The sequence below is a fragment of the Mastomys coucha genome, unplaced genomic scaffold (genome assembly GCF_008632895.1).
Source record: "Mastomys coucha isolate ucsf_1 unplaced genomic scaffold, UCSF_Mcou_1 pScaffold22, whole genome shotgun sequence".
In the NCBI taxonomy this organism is placed as follows: Eukaryota; Metazoa; Chordata; class Mammalia; order Rodentia; family Muridae; genus Mastomys; species Mastomys coucha.
In genome coordinates, this window is record NW_022196905.1 from 262,578,833 (window position 1) to 262,606,237 (window position 27,405).

At 42.6% G+C, this 27,405-nt stretch overlaps 1 protein-coding gene across 2 annotated transcripts; it reads left to right on the forward strand.

Moving 5' to 3' along the window:
- The first annotated feature begins 310 nt into the window (after nt 1-310).
- Nucleotides 311-25,372, forward strand: Urb2 (URB2 ribosome biogenesis homolog). 2 transcript variants are annotated; one of them, XM_031341765.1, is made up of 10 exons: nt 325-881; nt 1,743-1,881; nt 3,295-3,471; nt 4,827-8,151; nt 11,895-12,055; nt 13,726-13,836; nt 15,292-15,534; nt 18,470-18,557; nt 21,866-22,005; nt 23,908-25,372. In XM_031341765.1, exons 2-10 carry the CDS (start codon nt 1,756-1,758, stop codon nt 24,103-24,105), a joined length of 4,569 nt encoding a protein of 1,522 aa, XP_031197625.1. In that variant the 5' UTR covers nt 325-881; nt 1,743-1,755; the 3' UTR covers nt 24,106-25,372. The 2 variants fall into 2 exon arrangements, with proteins under 2 accessions (XP_031197626.1, XP_031197625.1); XM_031341766.1 differs by lacking the exons at nt 18,470-18,557; nt 21,866-22,005; nt 23,908-25,372 and having other exon boundaries at nt 311-881; nt 11,895-12,042; nt 15,292-15,430.
- The last annotated feature ends 2,033 nt before the right edge of the window (nt 25,373-27,405 follow it).

The following is a 27,405-nucleotide window of genomic DNA, read 5'->3' on the forward strand; positions in this document are numbered from 1 at the left end:
CTCCTCCTCCAGTTTTTATTTGTATGAGTGTTTTGCCTCCACATATCTATGTACACCCGCAGAGGTTAAAAGAGGGCGTTAGATCCAGAACTGGCATGGTGGTTGTGAGCCAAGATGGGACTCGAACCTGGGATCTCTGGAAAAGCACTAAGTAATCCTGACCACTGAGTCTTCTTTCCATTCGTTCTAAACTTTCCTAATCCTGGGACCCTTTAGTACAGTTCGAGTTGTAGTGACGCCCCCCCCCACCTCCAACCATAAAGTTATTTCGTTGCTACTTTATAATTTCAATTTTCCTACTGTTATGAAGGATAATGTAAACACCTGGTATGCAGTCCTATGGGAGTGTGACCCACAGGTTGAAAACCCCTGCCCTGAACCCTTCCGAGGAAATTTGAGGGCGAGGACAGGAAGGGATGCGCCTGGGTTCTGAAGGCATGTAGTAAGCTTTCCAAAGTGCACAGTCTTCTTGCCTTGACATAGCAGTACGGTGAACTATCTTTTTTTTTTTTTTTTTTGAGCTAATTTGCTTACCTTCATGAAAACAACTTTTTATGACTTTTAAAAACTCCAAAGGTTTGGCTGGGTTTCATAGCAATTGTAGGTTGTTAATGTATTCTTTCCTTTGTTACTTGGGATTTTAAAGATTGCATATGTCTTTTTGTCTAATGTAGCTCTGTGTGTGTGTGACAGTTATTGTTATAGTAGAAATAAGAGCATTTTTATTGAAATTAATGCCTGACTAATTTCTCTCTTCCCTCCTTTTGTCTGACATACATGAAGATGCTGGGGAGGAGAAGCAGAATCCTTTGGAAACTGACGTACAGATAGTTGTGGGTGTTAGGAACTGAATGAACTCAGGCTCTCTATAGGAGTAACAGGTGTGCTTTTCTGTTGAGGCATTTCCTTAGCCACACCACCTAATTTCTTTTTCATCTCAAGAAGCATTATTTTCTTCCAAGTACTGCATTGCTTGCTTTTTTGCTTATTTAATAGTGCTAATCCTGATATACAACACATTTTAGAAGCTATGTGTTAAAACATCTCTTTCGATCTTAAATCATGTATGGTGACTACCATCCTGTGAGTTATTTGCATACTTTGATTCTTCCTCATTGAATACCTATATTCTCTGTGATGTATGATCATAGCAGGAGAATTTGTAATGTATTGTCTACCTGCTTTTGCTGAAAGCCAGTTTAAAATTAACTATAGCCAGGCGGTGGTGGCACATGCCTTTAATCCTAGCACTTGGGAGCCAGAGGCAGGCAGATGTCTGAGTTTGAGGCCAGCCTGGTCTACAGAGTAAGTTCCAGGACAGCCAGGGCTACACAGAAAACCCTGTCTTGGAAAAAAACAAAAACAAAAAATAAAAAACATAAACCAAAACAAAACAAATTAACTATATATTTGACACAACAGCTTCACCATGTATCCTTGGCTGGCGTCTGCTTTCTAATTGTGCCGAATAATACAGCCAGGGGTTGGAGAGTTAAGAGTTGAGTTGGTGGCCTAAAGCCAAGAGCACTGCTGTTCTCGGAGAGGACCTGGGCTCAGTTCCCAGCACCTACATGGCCGCTAGCTCATAACTTGTCTCAAAGATTCTAATGCCCACTTTTAACCTCCTTGGACTTTTGTGTGCACATATACATAAAAAAATTTTTTTCTTAAAGTTACTATTCATTGTCTGATTTTGTACAGTTAGGCCTTATTATAATATTATTTCTTTTTTTTAATTGTAGAAGACGTGTAGCAATGGCTGCTGTTTATTCTGGTATTTCCTTTAAACTTAAAAGCAAGACAACTTCCTGGGAAGATAAACTAAAATTAGCTCACTTTGCTTGGATTTCCCATCAGTGCTTTCTACCAAATAAAGAACAAGTAAGTTTAATGTAGAATTTACACATTTTATGATCTAAAATAATTTGATGTACAACTTGGATATTGACATTTATTTAAAAGTTTAGAAAACCTGTTGGGGAGTGTAAAGTCTGTGAAGAAGCAATGGGAGCTTTCAGTTTGCTAGGCGGAAGGTTGAGAAGTCAGGAAGTGCTAGTCTGTGTGAGGGCAAGCTAGAGCAGGTAGGTACCAGTTACAATGTTCTGTTGGGGTTTCTTAAGCTTCTGTGGCTAAAAAGTGGGCAATGCAGCTGTGGTAGGATGACAAGCTCATGGAATAGGGCTGACATACATCCCAATGCTGATGTCAAACTGTATTATAATTGTGAGAGAAGTGTTGAGGTGTGGTTTGCAAAACAGGGTGCCTGCCAGTGTCCACACCCACTACATGTTTGAGTCATCTTGGCAGCTTGGTAGTTCGCTGGTCAGTGCTGCACAACATGAAACAAAAGGGTAATCCTGGTAGGCTTGAACACCTCAGCTCGTCATACCTATGGACTGTTCTGGAGAGGAGAAGTGTCACTCAGTGTCATAGTGTTTGCCAAGCATGCTGGAAGCCCTGCGTTTCTTACCATCACCATCATCACAATCTCACACATAAGGCACACACAGAAGCTCATACACACAGCTCTTCGAGTTGAAGCATCACCTTTTCTCAAGTATTTTGTGCTTGAAGAAACAATGTTGCAGTAGTGGAAACTGCATGTGTCCTAAGCCCTTTTTCTCCCATAAACACTGTGTATCCCTTTGTGTGGTTTGTGTCTCCTGAATGAGGGGAACTTAGGAGTTACATGTCTTGGGAAAATCAGCACACGTCCGAATGTTCTGACTCTCATTCCTTTTTGTTTCTTTAATTATCCCTCTTTGCCATTTGATTTGCATATGTGATCACTTCTGTGGTCATTGTGTATATTTATGTTTCTTTTAGAAAAGGTCATTGAATAATGTTAATTTTACTGAAACTTTTCTTTGAGGCCAGATGCAGACATCATTGTTTTTCCTTAATAAACATTTCAAGATTTCAAAACATTATTATATAATGTTAACACAAGTGAGAATTAAAAAAAAATGCTATATATGTCATGCTGCCATTGAGTTGAGATCTTTTAGCCTCAGCTTCTCAGTACTGATATTAATAGCATGTGTAATCATATTCAGCCTATCTGTTTCAAATAGGATCTTGCTATGTTGCTCAGGCTCATCTTGAACTTGTAGACTGAAGTGTTCCTGCAGTGTTTCACCCTCAATGGTAACTGATAGTGTAGACATATTTTAACAGGAAATCGTTTTTGTTTTTCATGCAATAGATTTTGGTCATGATTGGGTGTCCCATTAATGCTGAAAATCTTTCTCACATATAAGAACTTCACTTATAGTATGTTTTCTATAAATCTAGGTTTTACTTGATTGGGCAAGACAGTCATTGGTTGCATTTTATAAGAAAAAACTTGAACTGCAGGAAGATATTGTTGAAAGACTTTGGATCTATGTAGATAACATTCTACATAGCAAGAAATTGCAGAATCTCCTTAAGAATGGAAAGACTATAAATCTTCAGCTATCCCTTGTCAAGGTAAATAAATAATGGTCTCTTCTGTTGACTTGTGTCATATGCATCTTTGTTAATTTCTTGTTACTGCCTAAACTTGTTTTAGAAAATTATGTGAATATGCAGGAAATTTCAGGGAAGAGAAGGAAGCAGTAATAGTATATCACCCCCAAATCTTCCCCTAAAAACAAACAAACAAAAAAACAACCCCCCGCCTTTTTTTTTTTTAAACAGTCTCTCTATATAACCCTAGATGTTCAGGAACTTTCTACATTGACCAGGCTGGCTTTGAACTCATAGAGATCTGCATGCCTCTGCCACCTGGGATTATAAACATGGGCCACCATGCCTGGCCTATGAACTAGTTTTTATTACCCTCTGTTCTCAACTCATGTTCCTCTTTCTTTGTATACCCATGTGCTAGGAATATAGATATGTATCATCAGAGCCAGTTTGATTACTATTTAATTGGAAAAGGTAGCTAGCATATTATAACTACATTGACACTCACATATACACAGATACTTGTAATTTTCTGGAGGGAGGTCAAAGATCAAAATGGGCAGGAATTATCTCAAGGCAGGTACTCATATATCATAGGCTGCTGGCATTGAATTAGCTAGGTAATTGGGGGATGACCTTGAACTTCTGATCATCTTCTCTATACGTCTTGAGTACTGAGATTACAGGCATGCATGACCACATTCAGTTTATCTAGTGCTGGGGATTGAACATAGAGCTTCATACATGTTAGAGATGGAGTTATATCTCTAGCCCTGCTTTGGTGTTAATAGGAAAAAATTGACTATATATAATCTCCATCCATTCGCAGGGTCATGACTCAAGTGTTACCTGATGACACCTAGATAAAGATTTAGGGTCTAAACCTTTCTTCCTACTGGGATGCCACATACAGCCTTGATAGGGGGTTTGTGCCTAGTCTAATTACATCTTGTTATGTTATGTTCAGTTGATATCCCTGGGAGACCTGCTCTTTTCTGAAGGGAAAGGGGGGAGCTGTGGATCTAGGGGGAAGGGGAGGTGAGGACGGGGCAGGAACTGGGAGGAGAAGTGGAAGGAGAGGAGGCTGTAGTTGGAATATATTTTATGGGAGAAGAATAAATAAAAAGGAAAAAAACTAACTACTGATTTAAGTTTTATAAAGCTCAGCCTTTTGAAATTGTATGGCAAATTTAGAAAGGCACTAAATCTTTCCAGGGTTGGTACTCAGGGGAGATAGATGGGTGTGTCAAGTTCATATTAGTAGAAAAACCTGGGTATTCCTCATCAAAATGTGGCAGAGAAATGATTCTTTCATACTTTCTGGGTAGGTGTGGCTTCAGGTAGTCATGAACTTTTTTTTATTTCTTAATATTCAGGTCATAAATGAGAGAATAGAAGAATTCTCACTTGCAGGATTCCAGAGGAATATCTGTGCCATCCTGAGTTGCTGCCAGGGCATCCTCTCAGCACCTGCCCTTGCTGTCATCTATACAGCCAAACCAGAGCTTATTGTGGCTTTGCTGAGCCAGCTCTGCTGGTCAGCTTGCAGACAACCAGAAGGAGCCATGACAGCCAAGCTATTTGAGGTCATTCATCTGGCTCTTGACCATTACCTCAAACTTCAGCAACAACAAGCCAACCCTAGGCGTGTCTTTGGAGATATGACTGGCTACCTTTTCCAGCCCTGCCTAGTCCTGAGACACTTGCTTTTGGGGGGCACATGGACACAAGCTAGTCAGGGTCAGCTATGGCAGGTACTGAGCCGAGATATCAGGAGTAAGATTGATGCTGTTCTTCGAGTTGGTGTTTTTCGACATGACTTACTCTCATCCTACAAACAGGAGCTCTTGGAACAGCACCAAGAGAACATAAAGATGGGGTTCCTGAAGAGTCTTCTCACTCCAATGGAAACTGTGATTACAAGACTGGTGGAGCCTGACTATGTGAAATCAGACCTGCATGCTTTGGTTGTAGCCAGCTCAGTATCCTTGTTGTATAGACTCTTTCTGGAATCATACCTTAAGGAAGAGAACCAGTTTCTCTGTTTTCAGGTTCTCCCCAGGTTGTTTGGCTGCTTGCAGATTTCACACCTGCAAGAGGGGCAGATAGAAGCCCTGTCCCTGTCAGATTGGACCACAGAGCTTCTGGCCATAGAGCAACTGCTAAACTCAGTGGCCACCAGTAACATCTACAATGTGGCTACTGACAGGATTCGACATGCGGAGACACAGTTCCGCTTCTACCGCCGTGTGGCTGAGCTGCTGATCAACCATTCACAAGCGTCTGTGCCAGCTTGGTTTCGATGCCTCAAGATTTTGATATCTCTGAATCATTTGATTTTAGAGCCAGACCTAGATGACCTGTTGTCTTCGGCTTGGATTGATGCAGAAGTAACAGAATTTCGAGCCAAAAAAGCTCAGGAGGTACTTATTAGCACTGTCTTCCAGACGTATGCTAAGCTCCGACAGGTGCCACAACTGTTTCAGGAGGTTTTAGGGGTGATCTGCCGTCCAGCTGCCGAGGCACTGCGGCAGCCTTTGCTTGCCTCGGGCTTCTCTATGGCTCTCGGTGGATGTCTATTAGAGCTGCCACTGAGTCAGATCCTGGATACATGGTCCCTTGTACTAGATAAGTTCCAGTCTTTAGTCATGCCCTGTTTGCAGAGTGATACTGACATGGCTTTAAAGGCAGTGTCCCTGAGCTCTCTGCTACACTGCATCATGTTCAACATGCAGAGTCTGGACAATAACATGCCTTTGCCCATTATAAGACGGACACAGTGCATAATGGAGAAGATGCTGAGAGAGCTTGTGAAGCCCCTTTTGGGCCTTCTAGACCTCTGGAGTCCAGAGCCTGAGCTGTGGCAGCAGAAGGTGAGTGACTCTGCACTCTTACTCTCTTCTACCTGGGCTCAGGTGGACACTACCCTCAGTTTACACTGCAGCCAGTATTATTCTCTGGCAGTCTCCCTAGTCAGGGCTTCTCTGGATAGCTCAAACCTCCCTTTGTTGCTACCGGATGTAGAGACAGAGCTTTGGAAGAAGGTGGAAAAGTGTATAGCCCAGTCCAGGTCTCTCAGTAGGTACTGCTTAGAACAGCTTTACCTTCAGAAGGTAAAAAGGACTTTAATGCGGAGTAATTCCCAGTCCAAAGAAGCCCTTCAAACCTTGAGGTTTGACACTGCTCACATTCTTGATTCCAGCAGAGATTGTTTAAGTCAGAAAACAGTAGCTGCCTGGGATAAGCAGGTGTCAACAGTGAATGAGTCCACATATCCTGTAGCACACTGGCACTTAATTGTATCAAACCTCACAGTTTTAATACCCTACCTTTGTTTGAATGATGTGAGATATGTGGCCACTGTCTTGTTAAGAACTTTACCATCAAGTAAAGCCCAGGGAAGCTTGGCACATGGTGAACCACATGTCACGCTTGAGAAAATATCCACAGCCCTCCTTCACAGCCCTCTCTTTCCAGAGATGCAGTCCCTCTATTCTGCCTTCCTGACATGTGTCATTGCAAAATGTTCTAGCATTCTGTGCTCTGGAGCTCATAGTGATCTGAGTCTTATTAGTCAGCAGTTCCCCTGGCTTTTTGGAAAGGACTATCACACAGTTGTGGCTCACTGGGAAATCAAATTGGCAAAAGTTGGACCTGAAGGCGTAGAACCAAGAGGAGAAATTGCCCAGAATTTTCTATCCATGGTCAAGAGTGGTTTTCCAATCAAGCTGGATGAAGAGCAGCTAAAAGACCTCCTGGAGCTCTTAGAAGTCATCTCCGCCCTTCGCCTGGACAGCCTCTCTCCATCTTACCACGTGCATTTGTTTTTCCTGCTATTATCCATGGCTGTCTCCACATTAGGACATTGCTCTTGCTCACTAGCCCTCCAGTTCTTGGTGAAGTGTTACCAGCTCCTCAATGCTCTGCAGAGAGGAAGGAATGCCCGCTCTGTATTCAGGGTTATGTACGTTAGTGACATCTTTGAGGTTGTGCTGACCTCACTGTTTCAAGCCAGTGCTCAGTTTCAAGTTAGGGAGGATGACCCTGCTTGGCTGCAGCTTCTTCAAGTGTCAGGGGTGTTCTTAGAACAGCTAATGCAAATGCTTATCCAAGTAAAGCTGAGCCTGGTGCTCAATTTTGGGAAAATCACTGCCTTTCTCTCAAGGTACAATAAGGAAGCTTCCAGCAAAGAATTTAAAATTCAGAACCTTAGGGGCAGGCAACTGCTTCTGGTGGCTCTAACCAAGTTGTGTCAGAGTTTGGGGCCTTGTGTTAAGGAGCGGAGGCAGCTACTGGAGGCCCCAGCAGAACTGCCTGAATTGCTACAGCAGGCCATGATGCATTTGGGTGCCATGCTGAAGCTTTGCTTGGTGTCTGGGACTACAGGCCGCCGCCTGCCTTCAGTACTCCTCTCAGCTGTCCCCACACTTTTAGAAGTAGACATGAGCCAGCACCTCAGGGACGGACAGCCCAAAATTGCTCAAGTGGTGGATACAGACAAAACACTGCTTTCTCATGTGGCACTTTACCAGGATGTCTACACTCAATTGCTGGAGGAGTTGCCAGCCCTGTCGAGGAATACTCAGTCTTTCCAGGCAGCATTGCGATTTCTAACCTTGTTCCTTTTGGCCCCAGAGCTCCATTCCAAGGAGAACTGTGTTTTTGGTTCCATCTTTTATTCTTTGCAGAAAGTTCTTACAGGTAAGTTGGGTTTTTTTGGTGTTTTAAAATTTATTTATGTGTATGCATATTTTACGTGAATGTATGTCTGTGTACCAAGTATATGCCTGGTGCCCTCAAGCCAGAGGATGGTGTCAGATCACCTGGCACTGAAGTTACTGATGGTTGGTGGGCTGCCATGTGGGTGATGGGAGTCAAACCTGGGTCCTCTGGACTTGCAGCCACTGCTTTTAACCACTGAGATATCTCTCATTAGTCCTGATAAGGTGTTTCTGAGCTGATTCTGTGCTGCAGAGGCTTAAGTCAGTGGGACTCCGTGGCCAAGTTACCATGCTTCATAGCTTATGATTCATATGCCTCCATCTCTTCAGCATATCCTACTGGTGTGTACCACCACAACTAGCTGAGCTTCCTCCTACCCACTCCTTGAGCAGGGTGGTACCTGGCAGCTTCAGAAGGAGCCACATGAGAAAGCTTGCCCCCAAGGCATGCATTTTCTCTTTCTATATTGGCACATGTAAGCAGTCACCTTTCCAGCTCTTCCTTTCCTGTGCATTCTGATATTTTAGGGATTATTTTGTGCACTTTCATGCTTGTTTGTTTGAAGCAGGGTCTTACTTTGTCATAGCTGGCTTGGAACTCATTATGCAGATCTAGCTCATCTTGAATTCCACACCCAGATTTTTTTCTTTAATCATGTGTGTATATATGTGGGTTTGTGTGTGAGTCTGCACATGTGAGTACAGGTACCGGTAGAAGAAGGTTGCTGATTGTCCACAGCTAGAATTAGACATTTTTAAGCTGCCCAACATGGATACTGGAAACTTAATTTGGGTCTTCTATCTGAACATTATGTGACCTTAACTATTGAGCCATCTTATCAACTCCCACTCATGGTTTTGAGTTCTTGATTTTGGTTTTTAATTTGCTCTGGCCACAGATGACTCATATAGATCATTTCACCTAGGGAAAACTCCTGTTTCAGGTCTATAGTGGTATAGATTAACTTGGAAAATTATGGAAACTCTGTTTTCCTCAGCACCCAAATTCAGTTTGGTCAATAACGTGTGTGTGTGTGTGTGTGTGTGTGTGTGTGTGTGTGTGTGTGTGTGTAGTTAAATAGACTGACCTGGTGTCATCTATGTTAATGACATATCCTTTGAGGCCAGCTAAGACTTCAGATTGAGACTAGTGAAAGAGAGAGTCTTCTTGCACAAAACTGACACCTGAAAGATTTTATGTAGCCATTCAAATAGTTATAAATATTATTTAGAAACATCTAAAATATTGATGTTAAATACAGTATAAAATAATTCTTTTTGGCAGGACATGGTGGCACATGCCTTTAACCCCAGCACTAATGATGCAGAGGTTTGAGGAATTCTATAAATTTGAAGCTAGTATGGTCTGCATAGCAATTTCCAAGCTAAGGATACATTGTGAGACCTTTTCTCAAAATCCAAACATAAAGTAAAATCTTTTAAAGTATGTGTATATGTGTGTATATTTGTGTGTAAGTATAAACTAGTTACTCCCTAAAGCAGACAAAGATGAATAGGTTGGATGTCTTGTATCTAGTGAGCAGCTTTTATCTTTCACAGGCAACAGAGGCTTTCCTTTTAGTTTTGGAGGTTGCTGAGGGGCTAGAGTAGGAATTAGGTTGTCTTTTGACTGTTAGGGGGGCAAGAGTCCATGCTGAGTAGAGAATGTGTTCAGTTGATTCCATAGAGAAGCTACAACAAGGTGGGACTATTAAGAAGTGAAGCTTCCTGGTCTGCCTGGGCTGCTACCAGATCTGGGTATATGGACTGAATAGAGTTGCTGTTGTCTTCCTGTCAGTGACCTGTCTATGGATGAACTGAAAAAAACCCTGGCTCTGATGATTTTTTTTGTTTAATAACTCAGGGATTGGTGCTTCCCTATACTGGAACTAACATTGAATTTTTGTTAAAGTTTGTGACAGCATTCCAGATGAGTGTCTTAGGGTGGCAGCTGGCATCCAAAGCTGTGGCTGCTGTCAAATCGTTAAACAGAACTTCTGCACCCCCTTTCCATACCTCTGGCGAGATGAGGCAGTTTTCAACCTTACTTTTATATCCCTGGGCCTGTGGTACCTCAAACCTCCAGGACAGAGCCTTAGATACAGTGAGTCCAGCATGTTCACACATCTGAACCATTAGAATGTCTGGTAATGTGCTGGAGTAGTAAGCAATCTGGAGGAAATACCAAGTGAGGTGAGGCCCAAGGCACTGAGGAAGAAGGGGAACATTAAGGTTGCTTTGAAGAACTGAAAGGGAGCAATACGACTTGGGTGGAGGTGCCCTGCCCTCCAGTGGTGTTATGGAGGCATTTCATAAGCAGGAGCTTTTATGAAGAATGCTTTCAGGCAATAAATAGATTGCCTTAGTAGAACTGGGGAAGCCAGTGCTTTAGAGGTAGCCTTTTATATAGGACTATCTCTGCTCTGACTGATTTGGGTTTCATTAACACACATTTATAAAGATTTCAGTAGAAAGAATATGGGGTACAAAACCCAACCTGAATGTGGGACTGGGGCTAGAGGGTACATGTAAGCCAAGTGTAAGTGGCCATGAAGTCCAGCCAAGCAAGTATGGATGGGTGGTCAGCCCCCCTGAGAGAGGCTCTCCTATAGGTTCTGTGTCCTTTTATTTGCCAGTGACATGCATCTTTGCTGATGTGTTCACTGTTCTGATGAGCAGATTGGGGCTAAAAGAGGCTACAAATCTAGGTCTAACAGTTTGTAGGTGACATGAGCCTATTACTTTATCAGTCAGAGCCCCTGATCTCTGTTCTCCAGATTGTAAATAACAGATTGAGAGGTAGAAGGTATTCTGGTGTGTTGCAGTTTGAAACACATGGAAGGATACATAGATCCTTGAAGGGTGTTGAAGGGCATTGGACTTTGTTGTAGGATTGATTGTGGGCCAGAAGGTCCTGGAGGGGTCCAGAAAATACCTTTGGGATCTGGTAGACAGTCCCAGGAATATCAAGGCTCTTGTCTTTTTCAACATTCTTGGGTGACCCAAACCAACAGGGTGACCTGAACACTGGAGTGTTGAATGGGAAGACCCGGGATGAGGCAAATAGCTGGGATCAGGGGGTCTTACATAAGTTAATGATTTACACCAAGCAAGTTTATTAAGAAGTACGGCATCATATATACTATTTGTGGGGTGGAGGTGGGTGGCCAAATCCAGAAGAGAGTCAAGTTAGACGGTGTTGGCAAAGAGAGCATGGGATACCTCCGACACAGTTGCCTTAGGACTGATAACAGTCCAGGGGGGAGAGAGAGTTGGATCCTCAGAAGCTGTGGCTTTGACTCTTGAGGCATTGGCTCTAGCTCTATACTGGCCTTGCCAAGTCCACTCCTGGACAAGGATATAGAACTTAAAGTTCACTTTGTCCTTTTATCAGGACTTTTAAGAAAGTCCAGGGTTTGGCTCCCCACATCTGAGTATTTAAAATATCCCACTTCTGTACCATTTATGATTATATAAGGAAGGTAAAGAGTAATGGTCACATGTTTGCTGTGGTCCAGAGCTAACTTGAGCATATTGGCATTTTCTGTATGCAAGCACTGAGTAGGGTGCCACATGAGTATCCACTTCAACTCTCTTACCAGTACCTGCTTTTGTGCTGTCGTATCCGTTTACTCATTAATGCTGCATGGTGTCATCATGTGGCAACTTTACAGATTACTGTCACCAGTCAGATCGTAACAGTGTTGACTTCTTTTCCTGTAGGTCCATGCATACCTGCTCCAGTCACTCAGGACACTGAGCTTCACTTGGGAGCCCTGCTCACGCAAATGTTTGAGGCTGGGACAACAGAGCACTTTGAGATGGTAGTGCAGTCTATTCTCCAGGGGCTGGACGTCACTCAGGCATGGAGGTCAGAGCTACAGGTGGATGTCTTCTTTCTTTTGTTACAGGCCTGGAGTGGTGCTTATTCCTGGTGAAAGGAGAGATTGTTTGAAATTTTGTGTCACTTCTAAAACTAAACTAATTTGGCTGACAGAGTGGAGGCAGAGCAGGAGCCTGTAGGAGGGAGCCCAGTTGTGGACTATCTAGCTTCCACTGAAGAGTTTTTATTCTTCAAAAGAGAATTTCTTCAAATTACAAATGTAATTCTCTTCAGGCAGTGGTGGTGCACGCCTTTAATCCCAGCACTTGGAGGCAGAGGCAGGCAGATTTCTGAGTTGGAGGCCAGCTTGGCCTATAGCGTGAGTTCCAGGACAGCCAGGGCTATACCCTGTCTCGAAAAACCAAACAACAACAACAACAACAAAAATGTAATTCTCTCTTGAGGGGAGAAAATAACCCCCAAGTTTTTATTAAACCAGTTAATTAGAGAGGGCTTCATAGACAGGGGAAACTTGAAATGAGTATTGAAGAATGAAGAATTTGACGCAGTAAGTGACACAAATTTGTGTGCATGGGATAGCAGTGTATGTCTGTTGGGTCAGAGGGTGTACAATTTTGAAAAAGGAGAGGGTACCAGGCCACAATGGGTAGAGGTCTTGCAGATATGCAGGAAACTGGCAACAGGCAGATTTGTAGGTTTGTGAAGTCAGGAGAAGGTAAGAGGAGAGTACACAGAGCAGAAATCAGGATCTGGCTGGGGTTGTGTGACTTCACAGTCTTAGGAGAAAAAGAGGCCGTTGTAATACTGAGAAGCAGGACATGATGCCAGGCTTTTGTGAAACATTAAGTAAAAGTAAATACCTGCCTGCTTATCCTCTGGCGTAGAGGAATTGCCTGGCATAAACAGCATCTCATCCAGTATTTCCTTTAAACCTTTCCTTATGTAGTTTTGTTTTATTTTTTAATTTAAAAAAAATTTCTTTATGTGTATGGGTGTTTTACCTGCATGTGTATAACTGTGCATGCCTTGTGCCTGCAGAGACCATCAGATAAAATACCCTGGAACTGGAGTTAAATGGTTGTAAGCCACAGTGTGGGTATTGGAAATCAAACCCATGTCCTCTGGAAGCCTAGCGAGTATTCTTAACCACTGAGGCATTGCTCCAGCCTCCTTGTGTGATTCCCTTTTTCCCCCCTCGAGACAGGGTTTCTCTGTATAACATGGTCTTGGATGTCCTGGATCTCGTTTTGTAGATCAGGCTGGCCTTGAAATAAGAGATCCACTTGCCTCCACCTCCTGAGTGCTGGGATTAGAGATGTGTACCACCACTGCCTAGTTCTTGTGTAGTTGTTGATGAGTGAAGTAATAGTATCCTCTGTGACCAGCATCTTGGCAAAATAGAGTCTATGATTAGGCTATTCTTTGTACCTTACTGAACTTGGTATCCTGGACCAATTTTGCTTTGTGATTAGTTTAATGAGACACTCCCCCAAAGAACCTGTTTTTGCTTGAGTTAAGCTCATCATCGTTTCCTGTCTGTGCATAAATGTAAAAGATAATCCTTGCTCTTAAAACTCACCCCGACCAGGCATTGGCTCTATTCCTGAGCCCAGTAACATGTACCAGTACCAGTAAAAGGCTCTCCTCTCCTATGGCGTTCTCCCTGAGGATTGGCTATTTTAGTGCTAAACTTTGCCTTTTTTGTTTCAGGTTGTTTTGTGTGCCATTAGACTACTCAACCTGCTACTCAAATGTCCACTCAATGGAGAAAAGGCGGGTTTGCTATGGCGTTCGTGTCCCCAGATTGTCACGGCTCTAATGGTGAGTGGCCGCTCGAGATGTACCCTCCAGCTTGTCTGTAATTTCCAGCTGATGGCTTGAGCTCTGTCATCTCTGGTTCTGGGGTTTTTATTGAAGGTGGTCATGAACAGGTAACCCATTTGTGTTTTCTGTCTGTATACACTCTTAGTAGCAATCTGGATAAGAAGAGGTGAGAGGGACCAGCACTGAGAATTCAGACAGGGAGTGATGAGATTGATGGCAAGGACAAGGTGAGACTGCTGTGGGCCATAGACTCAGGTGGAGGAGATCCCTGGGGCCGGTTGGTCAGTTAAGTACACTGGTATCAGGACAGCACATGTGTGTAAGGCATGTGATCCAGTAAAGGGAAATACTCTTATTTAGTTTGAGTAGTAATATTGTGACTGGTTACCGTTGCATCCTACCCAGGTGTTGAATTTTCATTTGACAATGACTTGGTTTCATTTTATACTACAAGAGCCTGGTCCATTGAAATTGGTCTTAGTGTTTGCACCCTACATTGATCCTGGCTCAAAGATTCTTACTGCAGATATGAAAAAGAGTAGTACCTGCTTGCCATCATCACCATCCAGATTGCAACTTTTGCTACCTGAGAGAATTGTTATGGATCAGCATATTTTCTGAGCTTAAAGGCCTGAAAACTAGACTTCATGTTCCCTTCTCTTTTTTAATTTGTTTCTTTGTCTTCTCCCTAAGAATCTGTATCACCAAAGACCTGTGCTAAAGCATGCCATTCCCCCGATATGTGTTTGTAGTGCAGACAAAGGAGAAGCAAGTTACTGAGTAGGGTATAGAACATACTGATGGGTGGCCATAATGGTGACAGTGTGTGTGCTGACTACACTGGATGCACTAGGTTAGAGCCCACTGGATGCCTCTAATGTGTGTGGCAGACTGGCTGCAGAGCCATGGTCCCTGCAGAATGATGGGACTTGTAAGATTCAGGACCCAAAAGTCTCTTTCCATATTCATTGTCAAACTGGGAACCATAGGGATGCTATCTAGGTGACACCCAGGGAAAACAGTTAGCCCTTAATTTGAGTCTATTCTCCTATTTTCTAGGACACTAACTGAAAATCTTATTAATTAGACCTTTATTATAGTCACAGGCATTTGGAACTGATTATGTTTGGGAAAATACTTACATGTGGCTGTCATACAGCTTCCTTGTAAGAAATTGGATATATCTGTTCTCTATAAGAAATGTCTTGTCTATGGTAAATGTACTGAACAAAAAAAGTGAGGACTGAAGCTGCTGGGTCTATGGAAGGTTACCCTTGGAGTCTTGGATTGCTGATTGGCCACACCACTTCCTCGTAGAGCACTACCTTTGTCACCTAGAGCTTTAGTGATTTAGTGATTAGTGATAAGTGATTTAGCTTTAGTGATTTAGAGATTTAGAATTTCTTTGGAGATCACCTTCACTTTCTTTTCTTTGTCTGTCTTTCTGTGTAGCTGCAACACCGAGAGGCCTGCCAAGAGCAGCCTGTGGCCCTAGTGGTGATTGAGCCTATTCTTGAAGTCCTGGCTGTTCTGCTTCGGAAAGGGGAGGAGAGCATCAACAATCCTCACCATGTCAGTCTGGCCTTTAACATCTTGCTCACAGTCCCTCTGGAGCACCTGAAGCCACGGGAGTTTGGCAGTGTCTTCCTGAAAATGCACAATGTACTCTTCTCCATCTTGCAGTGCCACTCTAAGGTGAGAGGCAGAACAGCACAGCTGCTCCTCCAGGAGCTGGGAATACCTACAGGAGCAAGAGACTGGGGGCTGCTCAGTGGGGCAGGCAGGTGTGCTTGTATGCATGTGCATTAGATGCCTGTGTTATCCCTACTACCACTAAAAATAAAAGCAAACAGATGAAACTAAAGAAAGCTTCACTGTTACAAATTTTGCTTCTAGTAGTCTGATATATAAACTTCTTGACTTTCTCTTCAGGCCACTTGAGTTGTTCTTTACCATGCTTGATTCTCTGAGTGGTGGCATATATTGTACAAAGGAGGCCCATTACTCTGTTTGCTGATGATGTATTTAAACAAGTCGCTACCTTCCTTAGATATGTTGGGTTTATAATTCAAGTGATAGAGGGAGTGAAGGTCTTGAGTTGACTCTGCTTATAACTCTGTTTATGTTATAGAGAGGCTAGGAACACAGATCTCATGGAAGAGAGTATGGCCAGCTAGCATGTGTTGAATGTTTGCTGCTTTACTTCATAGTAAGCATCTAAAGCATGTGGTAATCATATTTTAGTGATAACGGTATTGAGGCTTGGTGAATGTTTTGACCATTGCCACTTGGTTGAGTCTGAGTGTTGGGCTAAGCCTATTGATACCTTTGATCAGGGTTCTTTCCATGAACTACCACTAAATACATGTGGCCAGCAGGAATTCATAAATGCTATGTATGTGTCTGTAGACATGTTGAGATATTTCTAAGTATTTTGATAGTCTTAAGAATAGACAGTGTGCACACAGGTGTGTTTGAAGATCAAAGGACAAGTTTGTGGAATCAGTTCTCTTTTCCTTTTGTATGAGGTCCAGTGTCCAAATTAGGATTACTATTGCTATGAAACAACATGATCAAAAAGCAAGTTGAAGAGAAAAGGGTTTATTTTACTTACAGTTCCACATCATAATCCACTGTTGAAGGAAGCCAGGACAGGAACTCAGGCCGGGCAGGAACCTGGAGGTGGGAGCTGATGCAGAGGCCATGGAGGGTGCTGTTTATTGGCTTGCTTCCCATGGCTTGCTCAGCCTGCTTTTCTTACAGAACCCAGGACCACCAGCTCAGGGATGGCCCATCTCACAGTGGGCTGGGTCCTCCCCCCTTGATCACTAATTAAGAAAATTCCTTGCAGCTGAATCTTATGGAGGCATTTCCTCAACTGGGGCTCCTTCCTCTTTGATGACTTTAGCCTGTATCAAGACGATATTAAACTAGACAGCACATTTGGCAATTGAACTCAGGCTACCAGGCATGCACGCCAAACACCATTACCCACTGAGCGACCTTATCTTCCCAGCGATGCTGGTTTTTAGGAGAAATATTCTATTCCAAAGACTTTCCCAGCTGTGAACCTTTGGCTCTGCCTCACTACCTTTGACCTGAAATATTTTGACTAATTATTAAGGCTGTTATGTGACTGTGTAAGTGCAGCACAAAACCATCAGCACAAAACAGTGCTTTTGTCTTGGTGATTTACTCTTACTCTGAGCAGTGCAGTCCAGTAAATATTCAGTGGTGCCTGCATTGTCAGTGTAGTACTCATTGGCCTCAGACATGATGACCAGTTGAAATGTAATTGAAGGTTTAATTTTGCTTAATTCTAACTAAATTTGCATGAGCTTATTGCTGTTTGGATGGACATTGTGGTTGTGTCCCTGATGTGTGGTATAAAGAAAGCATTTTTGGGGTTGGGGAGATGTAAGCATGAGGAGCCCAGTGTGGCTCCCTAGAGTCCACATAAAGCTGGGCATATAGCCTGTGTCTGTAATCCCAGTGTCTTATGGTAGGGTGGGAGGTGGAGACAGGCAGATATCCCTAGATGGTTGAGGGTCGGCTAGCCTGGAGAATACAACAATAAACAAAAAGGTCTTGTCTCAAAAACAAGGTAGCAGGCTAGGACTCAACACCTGAGGTTGTTCTCTAACTCATATGTGTGCTGTGTCATATACGTGACTGTGTATACACAGATACAAGGAGAGAGATTAAAAAGTATGTTTTTGTCATCTTAGTCTCACTTTTTAAAATGAAATAAATAAAGTTAGAGTTTATTGAGAAAAGGCTTTGACTTGTGTAATAGTGAATGCCTGTGATCTCAGCACTTGGCAAAGGCAGGAGTTTGAAGTCAGCTTGGTCTGCATATGAGTTTTAGGACAGCCAGTGATACATAGTGAATGTCCATTTCAAAGGAAAAAAAGATTTTTATAAATAAGAGTGAGTGGGGACTGGAGAAGCACTTGAAGGAGAAGGGTTTTAGACACATAAGGAAGTTAGGAATAGACTTTTTAAAAAGATTTTTATGTGTAGGAGCGTTCTGCATGTATGTATGTGCAGCTCATGCATATAGTGCTCAGGGATGTTAGAAGAGGACATCTGATCCACTGGGACTGGAGTTATAGACATAGATAGTTATGAATTACTGTGTGGCTTCTGGGAACCAAACCCAGGTCCATGGCAAGAGGACCTGTTCTTGATCACTCTGTTATCTCTCCAGCTCCCAGAGCAGGCTTAAAACCTAGTCTCAGTATTCAAGGGAAAGTCCTAGGCAGGCTGTTTCATTCCTGTTAATTGAGATGGTTTGATTCCCATTGTAAGTGAATTTGTGTAATCTTTTTAAAATATCAGTTCCTTTAGGGTATACTAGGAACAGTGTAGAGAAAACATAGACTTAGCAAATTTTAAATCATTGTGCCTACAAATTTTGAAAGTGTGCAGTGTGGAGCCCCTGTTCTCTAAAATGTTTAAACAAGAATTAAGGAGCCAGATATGAGCCAGGTGCTCAGTCACTTTTGCGAAAGATATTCAAAGTATCGGTGCTGTACAGTGGGGCATGTGCCTCTTCTGTATGTCCTGCCAGGTAAGTAGACGATTACCTGAGACGACTGACCCACTTCTGTGTGCCTTTGTTACACAGGTGATGCTGAAGGCCATTCCATCCTTCTTGAACTCCTTTAATAGACTGTTGTTTTCAGTTATGCATGAAGGACGCCAGAAAGACAAAGGTAATTGAGAGTAATGGCGCCAGGTGCACAGATTCAGATCTGTTCATCATGCAGTGTTTCTGGTCATAAACAGTATTGAAAATAAAACCAACAAACTAAGGTGATGTGAGAATTGTTCAGATTATCAAGTGAATAATCAAGGAAAAAAATGTAAAGACTTTTTTGAAAAGTATTTCTTAGCCAGGCGGTTGTGGTGCATGCCTTTAATCCCAGCACTTGGGAGGCAGAGGCAGGCGGATTTATGAGTTCTAGGCTAGCCTGGGCTACAGAGTGAGTTCCAGGAAAGCCAGGGTTATATAGAGAAACCCTGTCTCGAAAAACCAAAAAAAAAAAAAAAAGAAAGAAAAGTATTTCTTTTTATTTATGTATGTGTGTTTGTGTGAAATGTGTGCAATGTTAATGCTGGTAGAGACCAGAAAATAGTATCTTATACCCTAGAACTAAAGTTATACATAGTTTTAAGCCACCTAATATAGGTGCTTGGAATAGAACTGGGTCGTGTGGACTTTAACCACTGAGATACCTCTTCAGCCTCTTGCCTTAGGATTTGTACTTAGGGTTTCTGTTGCTGTGATAAAACATCATGACCAAAAGCAACTTGGTGGAGGGAAAGGGTTTATTTCAGCTTATAGCTCTCAGGCCACACTTAGTCACTGACAGAAGTCAGGACAGGAATTCATAGGCAGAAACTAAAGGCCATGGGGAATTCTGCTTGCTGGCTTGCTTTCCATGGTTTGCTCAGCCTGCTTTTTTATACAATTCAAGACCAGCTGCCTAAGGATGCCACTGCCCCCCTGTGGCATGTACCCCCTTGCATGAATCATTAATAAAGAGAATGGATGATAGACTTGCCTACAGGCAATATGATGGAGGCATTTTTTTAGTTGAGGTTCTGTTCCCCAACTCTAATAACTCTAGCTAATGTCAAGCTCACAAAAACAAGAACAGAACTAAATACAACCCAACCAGGGCATCTCTCAAGAAAATGTATGTTTGTTTGTTTGTTTGCTTGTTTGTTTGAGATAGGCTCTCACATGTAGCCCTTGGCTGGCCCAGAACTCTTTATGTAGATCAGACTGGCCTCAAGCTAACAGCTGTTTTCCTTGCTCAAGATATTTTTTTTTAACTATTTCATATCATCACACTTTACTATAACTCAAACCGTGGATGCATCAAGCATCTCTGAAACTTCTTTTTCTATAAAGAAGAGATGAGAGGATGGCACTATTGATAGAGCCCATAGTTGTTACCCTTTGCTCTGACCAATAATGGACAACTAGTGGCATAGCTAGTATCACCACCTCCTGTGCATGGCACAGTGGATGTGTTGACCTAATATTAAAAATTACTGATATTTATGGCTTGTAATAAGTTCACTTTCTTTGTTAGCCATCACTGTTTATATGATGACTGTCTTGTGTTTTTAGTTAAGACTCTTTAATATCCCAAGATACTACTCAGAGAGTGATTTCTCTTCTGGTCTACCCAGGGAGGCAGGCAGCCAAACCCAGGTCTTGCTGTGGACTATGGAAGTGCAGTGTGGCCAAATGCTACATCAAGTTTGTCCCTTATCACATGTTCTGAACATGCACAGAAGCATCTCAGTCCTCTCTACACTGTGTCTTGACCCACAAGATGTTAACTCTGTTCTTCTCCTTTTTGGGTTCTAGTGTACTCTTATTTTTATACATAAAATTGGTAGCTGCAATAATCAGTGCCAGTTAAGTATGTTGTTTGAAAAGAGAAGCAATAGAATGTTAGGCAATGAAACATATGACTACACATGAATATGGGCCTTGTGAAATACCTCCCAAATGTTAACATAATTTCATAGAAACTACATTGATCTAGAAAGCTGCATTTACTCATCCATCTATCTATCTATCTATCTATCTATCTATCTATCTATCAACCGACCTATCGACCTATCGACAAGGTTTCTCTGTAATAGAATCCCGGATATCTCAGAACTCGCTTTATAGACCAAGTTGGCCTCAAACTCATAGAGATCCTACTGCTCTTCTCTCACAAGTGCTGGGATTAAAGGCATGCACCACCATGCCCAGCTTAAACTGTGTTAACAAAAGCTGTATGCATGTTTATTCTAAAAAAAAACCTGTACAATACATACTAGAAATAAGTTTTATTGCATGTTGAACTTCATCTTATTGACAATTAAGAACAAAGTGAAGCTGTACCACAGTCAAAATATAGATTATCTCTACTTCTGAGCCTGTGCCTTTTATATTAGGCCTGACCCTCAGCAATAACAGTCTACCTTTTTTGTTGTTGTTGTTCCTGTGTTTGTTTGCATTTTCCAGATTTATAAGTAAAGTTATAGCCATCACTGAGCCCAGCAAAGCTTGGGAGATGATGTAGCACAGGCCAGAGCTCCCTACCCAGGCAGTGCAGGCTTGGGGAGCCCAGGGACTAGATGGTCTTACACTGAGTAGTGAGGACTACTGGGAGTAAGAAGTGACTCCAGAAGATAGGGCTAGGTGGGCACTGATGCTGCTTCATCTCATCTCCATTTGCTGATCATAGGAAAACCTTGCACAGACAGTTTGTAAAACTAACAGAGGCAAAGACATAATTTGGAACTCTTAAATACTCTGAATAAATTATTTCTCTTGATAATTTTCATTTGATCCTGTCTTATTGCACTCTATCTCCTTTAAAATAACGATAGCAATCATAGATTTTTATCCTGAAAAGTATTGATTTTCTGGTTTCTACTTATTAGTTGCTTTTCTCCTGGCTGTGATAAATTCTGACAGAACAGCTTCAGAAAGGAGGGTTTTATTTGGTTTCACAGTTTGAGGAGATACAGTCCATCATGGGGACAGAAGTATGGGGTGTTTGGTCACATGTGTCTGTAGTCAGGAAGCAGAGAGGGATGAATGCTGGTGCTCACTTGGCTTTGCTACTCCTTTCCTTATTTTCAGCCCAGGACTCCAGACCATGGGGTGATGCTGTCCGTGTTCAGGGTGGTCTTTCCTGCTCACGTAATCCTTTCTGGAGACTGCTTCTCACATACTCCCCCAGAGATTAGTCTGTTTAGGACTGTTAAAATCCAGTAGGTTGACAATGAAAATTAGTTATCACAGACCCCTTAGAAAAACACATATACTTGAATATTATATTTTTACTGCTGTTGTGTTTGGACATGTCTTTTACTTTATTTTTATCTACAGAATACACTGTTTAGAATCTGGAAAGAGTAGAAGGTTGCAGTCATTTCTGTTTGTAGTGAAATGGCTAGAAGAGATAATCTTGACATTTCAGTGTTGATCATTTGCCGTCTGTAGGGAGCATGGATGACCTGCCAGAGGTCCTTGAGTCTGCACGCCTGGTGGAGAGGATGTATAGCCACATTGCTACTCGAGCTGAGGAGTTCACCACGTTCTCCCCATTCATGGTGGCCCAGTATGTGACAGAAGTACAGAAGGTAAAACCTAAACTGAACATACTCATCGGGGGTTTTCATTCACAGTCTTAGAGCATGGCTTTTACCCAAAATGGCAGTCATAGGCCCTTTCCTGTCCATGGTGTGTGTTGTAGTGGGGAGTAAAGCAGCCTTATGGAGTTATGGTCAGGACTGAAGAATGTGTAAGGGTCATTGAAGCCCCTCACTGAAGTTGCTCAGGACTTCTGGTTCTAGTACAGACTTGAACCTGTTTTCTTTTCCCCTGGTTATCTGACAGGCAAGTGAAATGTCACTCAGGGCCAAGAGCTCTTATGGATCCAAACCTAAGATCATAGAAAAGAGGGGTGGTTCTGCTGCTCCCAGACACTCAGAGCAGACCTTGGGGCCAGAAATTTGTTACCAGTGGTTTTTGTCCAGATTAGTGTGACTTTTGGACCTGGTGTTTGAATGCGGTTCGTCATTTAGAGAGCTACTTGTTGAGTTTGTCGGTGCACTGTTCTCACTCTTCCATAAGCTACTGGTGCCCATGGTCAGGCAGCTCAGGACTACACATGGCCTCGAAACTTTACTTTGATTAGTGAGTGCCAGTATGTCAGAGGTTTGGGTGAATGGAGGATGCATGTGTCTTCATTTGCTTTTGTTTGTATACACACATTTCATGCCTCTTGGGAAGTAGCCAGTCCCGTGGGCTGCCTTGGTATTGGGTCTCTTGGTGGTGTCTAATGAGGTGTCTGGCTAGAGAAGTCAGCATTTCTCCAGGGAGGTTTGGATGAACAGCCTTTCTAGAATACTTCCCTATTTGAAGTAACTCTAACTGTTAAGTAACTTTCCAACCCACACCCTTGCTGACATCAGTATGTAAAGCTTGTTGTTATCCTAGCAACTCTGGCTGGGATGGGAGGGGCAACAATGCTAATTAAGTGCCCAAGAAGACGTTTCTAGTGCTCCTAGGATGGCATGAGGACTTGTAATTTGATTTCCAGGAGTATTTAGCAGTTTTATCAAAGCTTGATATTTCCCAAGCATGTGAGTCATTAACATAGAGGCTTTTTATGAAAGAAAAGCTTGCACTTTTTAAATGGAGAATAAATGAGGCATAGTAATTTAACTTTGCTGAGGGCTAAAAAGTGAAGTGATAATTGGAGCTCTTAAGTCATATTATTCTAAAATTTACTTCCTGAAATCTCTGGCTTCCTGGCTTCTTTATCCATCTCTAATTTAAACTTGCCTAGTTTTTCCTTTTTGCTTTGTTTAGTTTTGTTTTAATCTTGAAAGTAGAAAGGCCTTGTGAATTATTTAAGACCATTGCATCTATTAGCAGCAGTCTAGGTATAATCTTTCATTTATTTTTAGATTTAGTAATAAAGAAAATACTTCATATGCATTAGAGACTGCTACTGAGAGCCATAAAATTTCCCAGGCAGTATGTTTAGATTTAATTAAATGCTTAAGAGCAAAGATAGCCAGAGAGATCTCTGCATTCATTCCCTGTGCTTCTGTAGATTATGTGTTGTGGGAGGACCTGCAAGGGACAGGCAGATGTCCTGGGAAGACCCTGTTGGTCAGGAGATGCTGTAACCCACAGGCCTGGTTTAGTCTGCTTTATTCGATGAGAGTCCCAATGAAAACATACAGAGAAGTTTCTAGTACTTTGTCTTTTACTTCCAGATCAAGTTTACAACAATCTCTCCATATTACTAGCTTGGGAAGAGTAGTGATTAGTGTTCATCTTGTCCAATGAGTTTTGAAGCTGCTGGGATATGTTTTCATTCATTGACAACCGGTCCTAATGGTAGAAATTGCTTTTGTCTCAGAAAGTCTCAAGGCCAGGGTTATAGCTTCACCAATTTCATGCTGCTGTCTGAGCTCCAGGGTTTTCAGCATATTGCTTGATATTTGCTGAGAGCCCTCCTTCCTTCCCAGGTAACCTTGTACCCACCTGTGAAGAACTTGCTTCAGGAGGGAATTTATCTCATCTTGGATCTTTGCATGGAGCGGGATATCCAGTTTCTACGGGCCTCCCTCCAGTCTGGAGCACGAGATGTCTTTAAGGACCTGCACAGCGACTACCTCAAGTACCACAAGGCCAAGCATGAAGGAGAGAAAAGATATACAGCCTAGGCTGCACCACAGAACCACCTGGGATACCTTGCAGAATTTTCATGGTTCAGAGCCCTGGAGGATGTAAGACACACACACACACACACACACACACACACACACACAGTCTCACTGTATGTCTTTGAATGGCCTAGAACTCACTATGTAGAGCACCAGGCTGGCCTTGAGCTCACAGAGATCGCTCTGCTTTCTGTATGTTGAGTCTAAATGCATGCATCACCTTGCATACTTGGGGATTATATATTTTTATAGCTTTTTAAAAAATGCTAAATGTTCTTTGATATCCTGCCCACCACAGGCCCTCGTACACACTAATCGCACACTTCTGCCGCTCAGCCACACCTGCATGCCTCAGTACACCTTTCAAAACTAAATGTGATATAAAAGACCTGGAAATCGGGACTGGGCTTGGTGGTGCACACCTTTAATCCCTGCACTCAGGAGGCAGAGGGAGGTGGATCTCTGTGAGTTTGAGGCCAGCAAAATCTAGGACAACCACGCACAGAAACCTTGTATGGAAAAAAGAGAAAAAGAAACAAACAAACTTGGAAATAGGTTCTAAGATGAATTTAATGGAAAAATTCCTGACCATTATGACTGTACCTAATGTGGTCCTTTCTTTTCTCTCTCTTCTGGCTGTTAACTGTGTAGAGCTGATGTTTTGCTTCTGATACAAGGGTCTGTAATGATATACTGTTTAAATCAAGTTGCACAGAGATACTTTGCAGCTGCCACACTGTGCCTTCCTGTTGGGAATTCTGGTGGTGCTGAGAGAACAGCCAGGACCCTGGATAGGGTGGTATGTGCCTGTCTGGTACTGGTAGGGAAGTACTCTACCACACAAGACAGGACTCCTGCTCTTTCTCACTTCAGTTTGAGAAGTTGATTACAAATCTTTTCCTACTCAGTTCAAGAAATAACATTAACTATTCTTTACTACCTAAACAGTATATCGTAATGATCTAAATTATCAAGCCTTTATTATCACTTGGAGATGCCTTTCTTGTTTTAGAGTCTTTGTTGTGTATATATAGATACATGTGTGTATATACATATATATATATATATATATATATATATCAAATTGATCAAAAGTGTGTTTTAAGGTTACTTAATGTTTTCTTTTGTACTAGTTACCTTAAGAGTTAATAAAAATATTTGGTATTTTTTAATGTTACATAGTATTCTGCTGAGTATACATAGTTGCTTCATCTAATAAGCCCCCCCCCCACTGTCAAATAAAGGAATCTTACATACTTTTTATAAATATTGCCTGTGGCTAGATTATTTTCTTAGATACATTCTCATGAGCTGTTTGTTTATTTAGTTTAGAATACTGTCTTGTATTTTGAGACAGGATCTTATTCTATAGCACAGGCTGACCTTGAGCTTGATCCTTCTGCTTCGGTCTCCTAACTATTTGCATAATAGGTAAGTACCTTCAGTTACCCTGACTTGAAAGCCTTATCAGTTTTAACAGACTTTTCTGCATGTTGCCAACTTACCCTCTCAAAAGTATACACATTGATTTTCCCCAAGTGAAATCTGTCACCACCTAACTTATTCTACAGATAAGAATTGTGGGTGGGTGTCTTAGTCAGGGTTTCTATTCCTATACAGACATCATGACCAAGAAGCGTGTTGGGGAGGAAAGGGTTTTTTCAGCTTACACTTCCATGTTGCTGTTCACCACCAAAGGAATTCAGGACTGGAACTCAAGCAGGTCAGGAAGTAGGAGCTGATGCAGAGGCCATGGAGGGATGTTACTTAGTGGCTTGCTTCCCCTTTCTTGTTCATCTTGCTTTCTTATAGAACCCAGGACTACCAGCCCAGGGATGGCACCACCCACAAGGGGCCTTGCCACGCACACTTTGTGTGACGGTGGTATTTGAGGCGTAAACTTCAAGGAAAGTCAGTCTCCTGCCTCCGCATTGTTGCCTGGCACCCCAAACTCAGAGGTAGCCCAGATATGTCCTCATACTTGTGTGCTAGTGGCCCACCAAGATATCATTTCTTAACAGCTAGAAAAAGAAACATTGCTCTCTGACCTTCACCAATGTTCCAAAGTCCTCGTCAAATCCGGGCTTGGAATGTTAAACCATTCTAACTAATTGCCTCCAGCATTGTGGGTAGGGCACTGAAGCTCAGGGACTTGACCTTGGACAAGGACAAGTAAAATCCTCATTCTCAGTCTTGTGCTACCGCTGAACCACTCCTAGGAATTAGCAAGAGACTGTCTCTACTTCCCCAAAAGATTAGCATAGTGGGCGTTTTACCTAGGATGGGTGGGACCTTAATCTGAGAGGGAGAGAGAGAGAGAGAGAGAAAGAGAGAGAGAGAGAGTGTGTGTGTGTGTGTGTGACAGTCTACAGCATTGAGCATTCTTGATGCTGCATTCAGCATTTAGACTCGCTCGCACTTGGACTAGAACTAGAACTTAGGTGGACTAAGGCTTAGATTCATGCAGTCCGTATCCCCCCGGGCCCAGAGCGCTTGGGCCCTGGGGCGGGGGGGTGCAGCAGCAGTTGAGATTCAAGAGATTGAGCATTCGAGATTCGAGCATTCAACATTGAGGACTCGAGATTCAAGCCTCTACCCTCCTGGCTAGAGCAGCCACAGCCTCCCAGGACTCCGGCCGGGCCATGCGGCCTGAACATACTCGGAGCCTGGGGGTGCTGCACCAGTCCAGAGGAGATGGCTGCTGTTTTAGATCCAGTGTGTTTTAGATGGCCTCAGATGTACCTTGACTACTGAGCAGATTTTTCATTTCTCTCTTTTGCAACGATTGTAAAAGCCTCATGTCATTTCTGAGAAATACACTCAGACCTTACACCACTCGTGTCTAGTCTGTTTGTCAAAGCTGAATCCCGTGCACACCTGGCCAGAACCCATTGTCCCGCAGAACAAGGGGCCCCGTAAGAAACCCCAGTCCGTGGCAGAGCCTTCCCACCCTTGATCACTAATTGAGAAAATGCCCCACAGCTGGATCTCATGGAGGCATTTCCTGTGATACAGCCTGTGTCAAGTTGACACACAAAACCAGCCAGTACAGTAGGCAATTCTGGTGCTAGCAGTCACCAGCCCTTGAGTGCCCCAAGGCATATGAACTAGGCCCAGAAGTTTATGGCTTCAACCCTAGAGAGCTGGAGACTCTAGGTCTTATAACTCTTAGAAGTCTGGATCTTGGTATTTAGGATGAAGGCTTAGCTCTGCTGTGTGCTTCAAGCACTTGGCAGCTGTTAACAATTCTTCACTTCCAATAGCTATGAGCAACAGCATCAGGAAGTCGTGATATCCAAC

What these genes read in the sequence shown, in the direction of transcription:
- Urb2 (XM_031341765.1), top strand. Translation starts at nt 1,756, where the DNA reads ATGGCTGCTGTTTATTCTGGTATTTCCTTTAAACTTAAAAGCAAGACA. An exon ending in CATGGAGGTCAGAGCTACAG is followed by an intron (nt 12,056 to 13,725) that starts GTGGATGTCTTC and finishes TTTTTGTTTCAG; the next exon opens with GTTGTTTTGTGTGCCATTAG. An exon ending in AGGACGCCAGAAAGACAAAG is followed by an intron (nt 18,558 to 21,865) that starts GTAATTGAGAGT and finishes TGCCGTCTGTAG; the next exon opens with GGAGCATGGATGACCTGCCA.